The 12893-nt window shown below is 38.9% G+C and overlaps 1 protein-coding gene across 1 annotated transcript; it reads right to left on the reverse strand.

The window, feature by feature from the left end:
- Positions 1 to 6032: 6032 nt before the first annotated feature.
- On the reverse strand, positions 6033 to 6962 carry LOC139179049 (olfactory receptor 4C6-like). The gene has a single exon (XM_070778328.1). The coding sequence runs from the start codon at positions 6960 to 6962 to the stop codon at positions 6033 to 6035; it is 930 nt and encodes a 309-aa protein (XP_070634429.1).
- Positions 6963 to 12893: the final 5931 nt, after the last annotated feature.

Below are 12893 nucleotides of genomic sequence, written 5' to 3' on the forward strand. Positions count from 1 at the left end.
ACTAGAAGGTATTTCCTAGTCCCAGATACTACAAGAGAGTTTTGAAAAATTCTCAGAAGACCTTCAACATATGGAGAGAAGAATAATGGCCCTGCTTGCCTGGGTTCAAGGGCAGTACTACCTAAAATATCAGCTCTTTCCATTTATAAATGTAAAGTGAATTAGCTATGCTGATGACTGGAACAAATTATACCATGCAGAGAAAAATATACAATGTAGAGCCCATGTAAAGACTCTACAGCAAGAACACACTGGCCAGTATGAGGAACAGACTGGTGCCAGTAAGGGATTGCTCATAAGACTCGGGTTCAGAGAGATAGCAGGGCAGCCAGTTAGAGCTACCTGGATTTACTAATTGTAAGAATTTTAGCTTTTACCTTGAGTGACATGGAGAGGACTTGTAAAGTGTGATATGATCTGAGTTACTAGTTTAATGGATAATAATGAGTGTTGTGTTGAGGATAGAGTACTAGAACAGAAGATGCCAAAATAAAAACAGGAAGAGTAGAAATGAAGTGAAAGAGGAGAGTGAAAAAATTGGCTTAAAGCTCAACATTTAAAAAACTAAGATCATGGCATCTGGTCCCATCAATTCATAGCAAATAGATATGAGGAAATGATGGAAACAGTGACAGACTTTATCTTCTTGGGCACCAGAATCACTGCAGAGGGGTGTAGCCAAGAAATTAAAAGATGCTTCCTTCTTGGAAGAAAAGTTGTGATAAACCTAGATAGAATATTAAAAAGCAGAGAGATTACTTTGTCAACAAAGAGTCATCTAGTCAAAGTTATGGTTTTACCAGTAGTCATATATGGATGTGAGTTGGACCATAAAAAAGGCTAAGCATGAAAGAATCAATGCTTTTGAACTGTGGTGTTGGAGAAGACTCTTGAAAGTCTGTTGGACTGCAAGGAGATCAAAACAGTCCATCCCAAAGAAATCAACACTGCATATTCATTGGAAGGACTGATGTTGAAACTGAAGCTCCAATACTTTGTCCAACTGATGTGAAGAGCCAACTCATTAGAAAAACCCTGATTCTGGGAAAGATTGAAGGCAGGAGGAGAAGGGGATGACAGAGGATGAGATGGCTGGATGGCATCATCAACTTGATGAACATGAATTTCAGCAAGCTCCAGGAGATGATGAAGGACAGGGAAGCCTTGTGTGCTGCAGTCCATGGGGTCACAAATAGTCAAACACAACCGAGTGACTGAACAACAGCAAAAAGCTTTGAGGCATTTCAATAATTTAGATGAAAAATGATAGTAGTTTGATACTAGGTAACAGGTCTAAAGGCTTTCCCTGTGGCTCAGTAGAAAAGAATCTGCCTGCAATGCAGGAGATGTTGGTTTGACCCCTGGGTCAGGAAGATCCCCTGGAGGAGAGCATGGCAACCCACTCTAGTATTCTTGCCAGGAAAATTCCATGGACAGAGGAGCCTGGTGGGCCACCGTCACTGGGGTTGCAAAAGTCGGACATGATTTGGCAACTAAACCACCACTACCACCACTGAAGTTCGAGCCAAAAAGATTTTCTGATAGACGTGGGGTGAAAATGAGAGACCAGATATGCCACCAGCTGAGACAGAGAATGTTGTAACTGAAGTAGGTCTGGGGATGAAGGAGGAACCAGGGCATAGCTTTAGCCTTATTCAGTTTAAGAAATCTGTTAGTCTCAGGAGGAATACTATGGAGGAATTTGGATTCCCAGATTTCAACCTCAGGAAAGCCATCTGATCTGGAGTTAATTTGGGAACTGTGGTCTTTTAAAATATAATATCATATGTGAAATTAATCGCCAGACCAGGGTCGATGCATGATACAGTATGCTCGGGGCTGGTGCACTGGGATGACCCAGAGGGATGGTTTGGGGAGGGAGGTGGGAGTGGGGTTCAGGATGGGGAACATGTGTACACCCATAGTGGATTCATGTTGATGTATGGCAAAACCAATACAATACTATAAAGTAAAAATAAATAAATAGAGTGTGCCAAAGAAGACTGGATGAAATGTTGCTGATGGATTTTGTAATATGAGAAGCAAGTGATGAGTGCTGTATCTAGTGGCATAGAGGTCACAGAAAACATCTAAAAGAGCATTTTCAGTGTTAATATAATAACTGAAGTGTGATTGAATATAGTTAAATAGAATAGAAGTAGAGAAATTGGAGAGAGGTATTATAGAATCCTCTGATTTTTGTTACAAAGCAAAGAGAATGAAATGAAGTCATAGATGATAAAGGAAATGGGATCAAGAGATTTCATTTTTAAGGATGAGCTAGATAATAGATCAGTTCTTTGCTGACATAAAATGATTCAGGAAAAGGGAAATGCAGATGAATTAATAGAGATAGAAGATATTTTTGACCAATGTCTTCTTGTGAAGTATAAGATGAAGTCCAGTACGTATGATGTTGGTTGCCTTCAGATAGAACAGAAAATGAATTTAGAAGAATCAAGAGGTTATCATATAACTGAATGTTATATGACATTCAGTTGTGTCCGACTCTGCAACCCCAAGTACTATAGCCCACCAAGCTCTTCTGTCCTTAGAATTCTCCAGGCAAGAATTCTAGAGTGGGTAGCCATTCCCTTCTCCAGGGGATCTTCCCTACCCAGGGACTGAACCCACGTCTCCTGCATTGAAAGCAGATTCTTTACCATCTTAATCACCAGGGAAGCCTGTATGTAACTGAATGGGTGCTGGCAAATGAGTAGATAAAATTGTAAGTCTGGAGAAATTTCTTCTGATGACTTATATTTTCTAATTGAAATAGGAAATAAGTTCATCTAATGTTTCCCAGTAAGTTTGATGCTTGCAGCAAGTTTTTTTTTTTTTTTTTTTTTTTTACCAATACTCTTTCAAATTAAAACACCATTTTATTCCCACACTTTGATATTTTTGTATCATGAGTAATATCGAAATTTTCAATTCTGATATAGATATCATATGGTTTACAATCTAATATTAGCAACAGCAAATTTCTATAAAAATAAGCAGTAAGACCAAGGCTTATTTCAAAAGACAAAAAAAGTCATCCATTGAGCTGCTAAATAAATGTTTACTGAGTAAAGCTATTTCATGTGAAATAATTAGGGGGACCTATAGAATACGTTAGAGAAAAATATTGTGGCATCTAAATGACAGGAAATAATTTCTACAAGAATGGCCAGAAGAGCTCTTATCTCAATAATAGAAGGGATAAATTCTATATCTAACCTTGCTGCTAGAAACTTACCAAAATATTACAAATATTTAAGGTTAGGGATCTCATTGTTATCTTCCCTATTGTTTAATTCCACAATTAAAACAGAGGGGGAAAAAAAATGATCCTCAAATGTTCTTACACAGTTCAAGGTTATTACACTGCCATGAATTTTTTTCTTCTTCTTTGACATGAAGCAGGGAAAAGAGTTGTAAAGTGAATATAGAAATTCAAATTTTAGATATTGTAAGCAGGCAGTAAATGTTACATTCTGCCATTGATGCAGCAAAATTCAAATGGAAGTTCTGTGCAAAGACATTTGACAGAAATATTCTATGTCATCCATAAGCTCATGAAGGGTTTGATTTTTAATTATTATTAATAGAGTTATTTTGAAGTCCATGCTCTTTTTGAACATGAGGTTTAGAAAATAATAAATTATTTCATTTACATTTCACCTTCTACCAAATTCTCTCCTGTCCTCTGTATATAGATTACCTTGATCTTCACTTCAGAGTGGTTACTATCTTAGTGTTTAGCCCCAAGCTTTTCTCTTTCCTTGAATGTTCTTCCCACTAGTGTGCTTAAGGATGGTTCTATCTCATCATTCAGACCTCAGTTTTGACATACACTCTCAGAAAAGCCCCCTTTGTTCACCTAACTAGAGCTATTCAGTCACATGTGTGCCACTTCATTAAAATTTTCTGAATATCACTTATCAACTTATGGCCTTATTTTCATTTTAATACCTTGTCTTCTTTAGTATCTTTAGTATTCTTGACTTCTGGAGGAAGTCAACTCCAGGACAAAAGTCAAATGTATTGCCTTCAGATCAGATCAGATCAGTCACTCAGTAGTGTCCGACTCTTTGCGACTCCATGAATATCAGCATGCCAGGCCTCCCTGTCCATCACCAACTCCCGGAGTTCACTCAGACTCACATCCATCGAGTCAGTGATGCCATCCAGCCATCTCATCCTCTGTCGTCCCCTTCTCCTCTTGCCCCCAATCCCTCCCAGCATCAGAGTCTTTTCCAATGAGTCAACTCTTCGCATGAGATGGCCAAAGTACTGGAGTTTCAGCTTTAGCATCATTCCTTCCAAAGAAATCCAGGGCTGATCTCCTTCAGAATGGACTGGTTGGATCTCCTTGCAGTCCAAGGGACTCTCAAGAGTCTTCTCCAACACCACACTTCAAAAACATCAATTCTTTGGCACTCAGCCTTCTTTACAGTCCAGCTCTCACATCCATACATGACCACAGGAAAAACCATAGCCTTGACTAGATGAACCTTTGTTGGCAAAGTAACGTCTCTGCTTTTGAATATGCTATCTAGGTTGGTCATAACTTTCCTTACTTCCTTTCCATAACTCCTTACAAGGAGTAAGCGTCTTTTAATTTCTTAGTCATTACTGTATACCCCAATCCTATAAGAGTAGCTGAGGCTTCATACAAACTTGGCAAAGATTCTTCAAAAAGTATATGTACTTCATAGTTATTGAAAATAGTTCACAATTAATGTGAAATGGCTTTGCACATACACATTCTATGTTTAAAGATAAAAATACTGTTTTATATGTCAAGCTTTTATGAAATACTAAACTGATACTGTAATTATTATCATCATATACATCATACATTTTTTAAAAGTAAGAAAACCATAATAGAACTTATTAGACTAAAACCTTAATCTTCCCATATACCTATTTAAGCAATGCAGTTTTGAAAAGCATCAATGTGTCTCTAGTGACAAACAAAGCAAAATCTGGAAGAAAATAACATCTTTTGGATTTAGAAACTAAACTCTTGGATTTAACAGCAAGGATAGTTCTTCCCATAGTTAAAGAAAAATTTATGTCTATATAGTTGCTCTCTTCTCATAAAGAATTATATAACTTCAAGATATAGACAACAGATTCTGAATTATGCTGACATGGCTATTTCTTATTCAGCTCATCTAAAGGAAGAAAAAAAAAAGTAGTAGAGAATGTTTGTAGTGGTGTCCTCCATATTAAACAATAAACTACTAATTTGAAATTACACTGCCTTCTAGAACTTCTTAAAAGGACATTTGACAGTGTGAAAACCATAGAAAGATTCTATCTTCCAAAAAATCTAGGAAGATTCAATCACCTAAAAAGTTAATATTTATGTATTCTCCCTTACTTTGTACCCAATTTGCAGATATTTTAAAATCTATTTATTTTAGGCTTATATTCATTCAGTAATATTTATTTAGCACCTAGTAAGTGACTGGCAGTGCTCTACATGCAGCATGAATGAATAAACACAATGCCTGCCCTTACAGAGATTATAATCTTACGGGGGAAACAGAGAAAATAAAAATAAAGAAACAATTTTTAAAGTACAGCTTGTGATCATTAATGTGAAGGATATAACCAGATGGAGAATTAGGGAATAATAGAAGGGAATGACTAGAAAAAGTCATCAGGGAAAATTTGTCTAACTCTTATGAAAGTAGATAAAATAAATAAGATGGAATGAGACAAGCAAAATTTCTGGGAAGAGAATTCCAGCAGTAAATGGAATCAGATAAACAAAAGTTCTGAATTTAGGAAGACTTGAATTATGCAGAAGACAGGTTAAAAAGGAAGGGAGAGACAGAGAGACACACAAAGAACCTTAAGAAAAGGGATGAAATATAAAATGTACTTGAGAGGTAGGTAATACCTAATTTTATTACCTTAAATTGATTTTCATTCTTAACCAGATTTACATTATTTGTTGTGTCCCAAGTGGGTTATAATGAATGGGAGGTAAGACCTCATTGTCCTTCAGGAAAGAATTTCTCTTAGCCTGTAAGTTAATGACCACACATGGCTCCTTGTTTCATCCACAGTTTCCTCATGCCATTTTTTACCTCTGTGTTCCTCAAGGTATAGATCAGGGGATTTAACATGGGAGCAATGATGGTAAAAGACACAGCCATCACATTCTCTATTAGGTAAGTGACCACAGGCCTCAAAAACAAGAAAATGCAAGGCACAAAGAACATAATGACCACCATGAGGTGAGAGCCACAGGTGGAGAGGGCTTTACGCCACCCTTTGGAGCTGCAGGACTTCACAGAGCAGAGAATGACCACATAGGAGGTGATGAGAATCCGGAAGATGGTAACACACATCATTCTGCTGTTGAGGATGAGTAAGAGGTCCAGGGTGAGGGTGTCCATGCAGGCCAGTTTCAACAGTGGGAGAAAATCACACATAAAATGATCAGTGACATTAGGGCCACAGAAGGGTACTTGATACATAAAGAGAAGTTGTATTGTTACATGTATGGACTCCCCCAGCCAAGTCACTCCCAGCAAAAGGCAGCACATCCAAGGCCTCATGATGGTCACATAGTGAAGAGGCTTATAGATGGCCATGGAGCAGTCATAGACCATCACAGTGAGAAGGATGATGCCCACTTCACCAAAGAAGTGTTCAGTGAAGAGCTGGACCATGCAGCCTTCCAGGGTGATGGTAGCACTCTCAGAAAGGGAGTCTACAATCATCTTATGGCCAATGGCAGAATAGTAGTCAGTATCCAAAAGGGATAAAAAGGTAAGGAAAAAATACATGGGTGATCTCAGACTCTGACTTGTGACCACAGTTACCACAATGAGGAGGTTTCCCAGAATGGTGGATACATACATGATTAGAAACACAGCAGAGAGGATTTTCCGCAGCTCTGGATTCTTCATAATGCCCAAAATAATGAATTCCTTCACATTGTTGGGATTCCCCATTTACTACGGGCTGATGGAATGTGAAGTCAAGTGGGCCTTAAAAAGCATCACTACAAACAAAGCTAGTGGAGGTGATGGAATTCCAGTGGAGCTATTTCAAATCCTGAAAGATGATGCTGTGAAAGTGCTGCAGTCAATATGCCAGCAAATTTGGAAAACTCAGAAGAGGCCACAAGACTGGAAAAGGTCAGTTTTCATTCCAATCCCAAAGAAAGGCAATGCCAAAGAATGCTCAAACTACCGCACAATTGCTTTCATCTCACAAACTAGTAAAGTAATGTTCAAAATTCTCCAAGCCAGGCCTCAGCAGTATGTAAACCATGAACTTCCAGATGTTCAAGCTGGTTTTAGAAAAGGCAGAGGAACCAGAGATCAAATTGCCAACATCCGCTGGATCATGGAAAAAGTAAGAGAGTTCCAGAAACATCTATTTCTGCTTTATTGACTATGCCAAAGCCTTTGACTGTGTGGATCACAATAAACTGTGGAAAATTCTGAAAGAGATCAGAATACCAGACCACCTTACCTGCCTCTTGAGAAATCTGTATGCAGGTCAGGAAGCAACAGTTAGAACTGGACATGGAACAACAGACTGGTTCTAAATAGGAAAAGGAGTATGTCAAGGCTGTATATTATCACCCTGCTTATTTAACTTATATGCAGAGTACATCATGAGAAACGCTGGGCTGGAAGAAGCACAAGCTGGAATCAAGATTGCCAGGAGAAATATCAATAACCTCAGATATGCAGATGACACCACCCTTATGGCAGAAAGTGAAGAGGAACTAAAAAGCCTCTTGATGAAAGTGAAAGTGGAGAATGAAAAAGTTGGCTTAAAGCTCAACATTCAGAAAACTAAGATCATGGCATCTGGTCCCATCACTTCATGGGAAATAGATGGGGAAACAGTGGAAACAGTGTCAGACTTTATTTTGGGGGGGCTCCAAAATCACTGCAGATGGTGACTGCAGCCATGAAATTAAAAGACGCTTACTCCTTGGAAGGAAAGTTATGATGAACCTAGATAGCATATTCAAAAGCAGAGACATTACTTTGCCAACAAAGGTCCGCTAGTCAAGGCTATGGTTTTTCCTGTGGTCATGTATGGATATAAGAGTTGGACTGTGAAGAAAGCTGAGCATCGAAGAATTGATGCTTTTGAACTGTGGTGTTGGAGAAGACTCTTGAAAGTCCCTTGGACTGCAAGGCGATCCAACCAGTCCATTCTGAAGGAGATCAGCCCTGGGATTTCTTTGGAAGGAACGATGCTAAAGCTGAAACTCCAGTACTTTGGCCATCTCATGCGAAGAGTTGACTCATTGGAAAAGACTCTGATGCTGGGAGGGATTGGGGGCAAGAGGAGAAGGGGACAACAGAGGATGAGATGGCTGGATGGCATCACTGACTCGATGGATGTGAGTGTGAGTGAACTCCGGGAGTTGGTGATGGACAGGGAGGCCTGGTGTGCTGCGATTCTTGGAGTTGCAAAGAGTCAAACATAACTGAGTGACTGAACTGAACTGATATAAGCTTATCTCTAAGCTGAAAAGTCTACAAAATAATATTATTTTTAGTTAGTTATCATTGAATGTGTTGGACATTATTTGCATTGTACACCCTCCTGACCTACCTTTTTCTCCAGCCATCTGCACAACAACCAGCTGCTAACAATTATATCCTGATAATAGCTTTATCCTTGTGATTCCCTCTACAACACCTCTCACAGGTGTATCTCCTGCTTACCTTTGTCACACTTGCTGGTTGAGACACTTAGAAGATTCTCTTTCATCAATCACATGGTATTTTAAAGAATTAACATATCTTAAGGAAGACTTTTTGCAACTGCATAGACAGCAGCCCACCAGGCTCCTCTGTCCATGGAATTCTCCAGGCCAGAATACTAGATTGGGTAGCCATTCCCATCTCCAGGAGATCTTCTGGAGCCAGGGATCAAACCCAGGTCACCTGCATTGCAGATTCTTTACCCTTTGAGCCACCAGGAAAGCCCTTTATTGGTACATTATTTTATAAGGAAAACCTAGATCATCAGTAGATAGGAGCCAAGGGATCAATGGTAGCCATCTTATCACAGTCTTAGATTCACTTACATTCATTCCTTGTCCTGCTGCTGCTGCTGCTGCTAAGTCGCTTCAGCCGTGTGTGACTCTGTGCGACCCCATATACGGCAGCATACTAGGCTCCTCTTTCCCTTGGGTTCTCCAGGCAAGAATACTGGAGTGGGTTGCCATTTCCTTCTCCAATGCATGAAAGTGAAAAGTGAAAGTGAAATTGCTCAGTCGTGCCTGACTCTTAGCAACCCCATGGACTGGACCCTACCAGGCTCCTCCAACCATGGGATTTTCCACACAAGAGTACTGGAGTGGGGTGCCATTGATTTCTCTGATTCCCTGTCCTGCTCACCCCCATTTACTGACTTCATTCTGTTTTCCCTAATGAATCACTTACCCACAAGCCCTTCTCTCAGCTGCTGCCTTTTAGAAATCTCAAGTTAGGAATCTGAACTTACATTATCACTAGACACACCTAATAGCCAATAATTTGGAAGGTTTCCTATAAATTGTCATTAATTTATTCTGTATACTTACATGCTTATTTAACTTATTTGCAGAGTACATCATGAGAAACGCTGGACTGGAAGAAACACAAGCTGGAATTAAGATTGCCAGGAGAAATATCAATAACCTCAGATATGCAGATGACACCACCCTTATGGCAGAAAGTGAAGAGGAACTAAAAAGCCTCTTGATGAAAGTGAAAGAGGAGAGTGAAAAAGTTGGCTTAAGGCTCAACATTCAGAAAACTAAGATCATGGCATCTGGTCCCATCACTTCATGGGAAATAGATGGGGAAACAGTGGAAAGAGTATCAGACTTTATTTTTCTGGGCTCCAAAATCACTGCAGATGGTGACTATAGCCACGAAATTTAAAGACGCTTACTCCTTGGAAGGAAAGTTATGACCAACCTAGATAGCATACTCAAAAGCAGAGACATTACTTTGCCAACAAAGGTCCGTCTAGTCAAGGCTATGGTTTTTCCAGTGGTCATGTATGGATGTGAGAGTTGGACTGTGAAGAAGGTTGAGTGTCGAAGAATTGATGCTTTTGAAGTGTGGTGTTGGAGAAGACTCTTGAGAGGCCCTTGGACTGCAAGGAGATCCAACCAGTCCATTCTGAAGGAGATCAGCCCGGGGATTTCTTTGGAGGGAATGATGCTGAAGCTGAAACTCCAGTACTTTGGCCATCTCATGTGACGAGTTGACTCATTGGAAAAGACTCTGATGCTGGGAGGGATTGAGAGCAAGAAGAGAAGGGGACGACAGAGGATGAGATGGCTGGATGGCATCACTGACTCGATGGACGTGAGTCTGAATGAACTCTAGGAGTTGGTGATGGACAGGGAGGCCTGGCATGCTGTGATTCATGGTGTTGCAAAGAGTCTGACATGACTGAGTGACTGAACTGAACTGAACTGATACTTCCTGAATGCCTAGAATGTGTTAACTGAAAAACCTCCAGGTTAGGTAAGTCATGTTCCACCAAATATCAAATGCTATGCTGTGTGTAAAGTCATTTAATTAAATTTAATAACATTCATAAAACTGAATCCATCCAAAGGGAACTGCATTGAACCCTGGGGCCCAGGCAAACTGGTTCCAGCCCTTGCTTCCAGAAATGAGAGAGTGCTGCTCTCAGAGCCTATTCCCCTGACAGGTTGAAGAATCCCATTAACTTTCTTTTGTCTTTGCTAGTTTTATTCCCAAACATTCATTAGCAAAAATCAAGAGCTTCTTCATACCTTAGAATTCCAAGTTCAATGTTCAGTAACTGCCATTAGACTTTCTTTGAAATAACATCTATTTCTTTCCAGTGTGCCTGTGAAATACTATTGCTCATAAGATGTTCACATAAAACCTACACTGTATGTATTTCTCACTGAATAGCATGTCTGATAGTGCAAGGAATACAATTCAGTGGCTTCTCCAAAACAGGGAGAGAGAATGAGTACTCCTGAAACAATGCTTGTACAAAATAACTTTCAGAAGGGAAAATAACAGTATGATATGTAGACTTCAGAAAAGATAATATAAGCTAGTCTTTGACACAAGAATTTAGACAATTCTAAATTTATAAAGTTATAATTTAGAGAATGAACAAGGGCAATGTCATGGTCAAGGCATAGAGAAAGAAGGGTGAATACATGGTGTGTAGAACAAAATTATATGGATTTGGGGGTCAGAAAACCTGGGTTTCACTATGGACCTTCCAGGGATGTATCAATAACTAACCATTTATCAATTGCTTTTTTCAGAGTTGTTATATTAAGCAAATTAATTTCCTGGCATTATAGTTTAAATTTTAATATTCAACCGTATAGACATTAAAATGTGATAAAAATGTGAACTTAAATTAGAGCTTAATTATTTTTTAAATATAATAATGTCCTGGTATATGTTGTGTGTCTCATGAAAGTTAGTCACATATACCCATACTAATCCCAGGTAGGAGGTATCTTAGGTAGAGACATATAAGCAGACTGGAGTTCAACTGGGAATAATTAGTAAAAGCTTTAGCAGTGACTCAGGCAGTAAAGTCTCCGCCTGCAATGTGGGAGACCTGAGTTCAATCCCTGGGTCAGGAAGACACCCTGGAGAAAGAAATGGCAACCTACTCCAGTAGTCTTGCCTGGAGAATTCCAAGGACAGAGGAGCCTGGCAGGCTACAGTCCATGGGGTTACAAAGAGTCAGACAGGACTGAGTAACACTTTCAACTTTCTATGTAAAGAAATCTATGTAAATACTTCATTTTTCACATTTCAATTGATTCTTTCTTCTAAGTACCTGCAATATGTCAGACAACCTCTCTGTGCCTCAGTTTCATTCTCTGTAAAATGGGAAAGTAACATTACCATCCAAAAATGTTGTTTTAAAGATTGAATGGTTTTATGAATGTAAAGGGGTTAGATCAGCATTGTCATTTGTTTTCCCAGCATGAGAAGAATGCTACTGACAACACAATATTTTTAAAAAACTTCCCCTCCTTTGGATCATGTGTTTACATATGCATCTGATAAATGTTCCATTTACTGGCAGGATTTTGGCTTAATGACCCCTCAACACTTTAGCAGAATGTAAGTTTTTGAATTGATCTGAAAGGAAAAATATGCCAAAACTATTTTCTAACATAGTTCTGAACAAAAGACGAGTAACTTAAATAAAAAGCATTTATTTATGTAAGTTATTACAGTTGGAAAATAGTACATACAGAGTGATACAAACTTTACAGTCAAAGGACCTCTCCCAACCGTAAGCACTCATGGATCCTCAATTAACAGTTTAGTGCACCCTCTTCAGATGTGCATTTGTGTGTAGGTACATGTACATTCTTTAATGTGTTTTACTCCATATGAAAGTACATACAATGTAATAATATACATGAAATTCTAATTAAAATTTGTATGAATACTATTTGTCAGTATTTATGAATTCTCCTTCATTTTAATTGCTACATATTATTCTGTTTGGGGCTTCCCTGGTGGCTCAGACGGTTAAGAATCTGCCTGCAGTGTGGGAGACCCGAGTTTGATTTCTGCACTGGGAAGATCCCCCGGAGAAGGGAATAATTACCCAAGCCAGTATTCTTGCCTGGAAAATCCCATGGACAGAAGAGCTTGGTAGGCTACAGTCTGTGGTGTCACAAAGAGTCAAACATGACTGAGAAACTTACACACACATACAAACATTATTCCATTTTATGGTTACAACATAGTTCTTTTAACCAGTCCATTTTTGCTTGGAATTTATTTTATTTCTAATATTTTGCCTCACATACAGGGTCATAAGGAACATCCCTTACAGAAATCTTTACTTAGTGGTTTAAATATTTCTGTTGAAATATTCTGTTGAAATAT

This window comes from Bos indicus, chromosome 23, assembly GCF_029378745.1.
Source record: "Bos indicus isolate NIAB-ARS_2022 breed Sahiwal x Tharparkar chromosome 23, NIAB-ARS_B.indTharparkar_mat_pri_1.0, whole genome shotgun sequence".
In the NCBI taxonomy this organism is placed as follows: Eukaryota; Metazoa; Chordata; class Mammalia; order Artiodactyla; family Bovidae; genus Bos; species Bos indicus.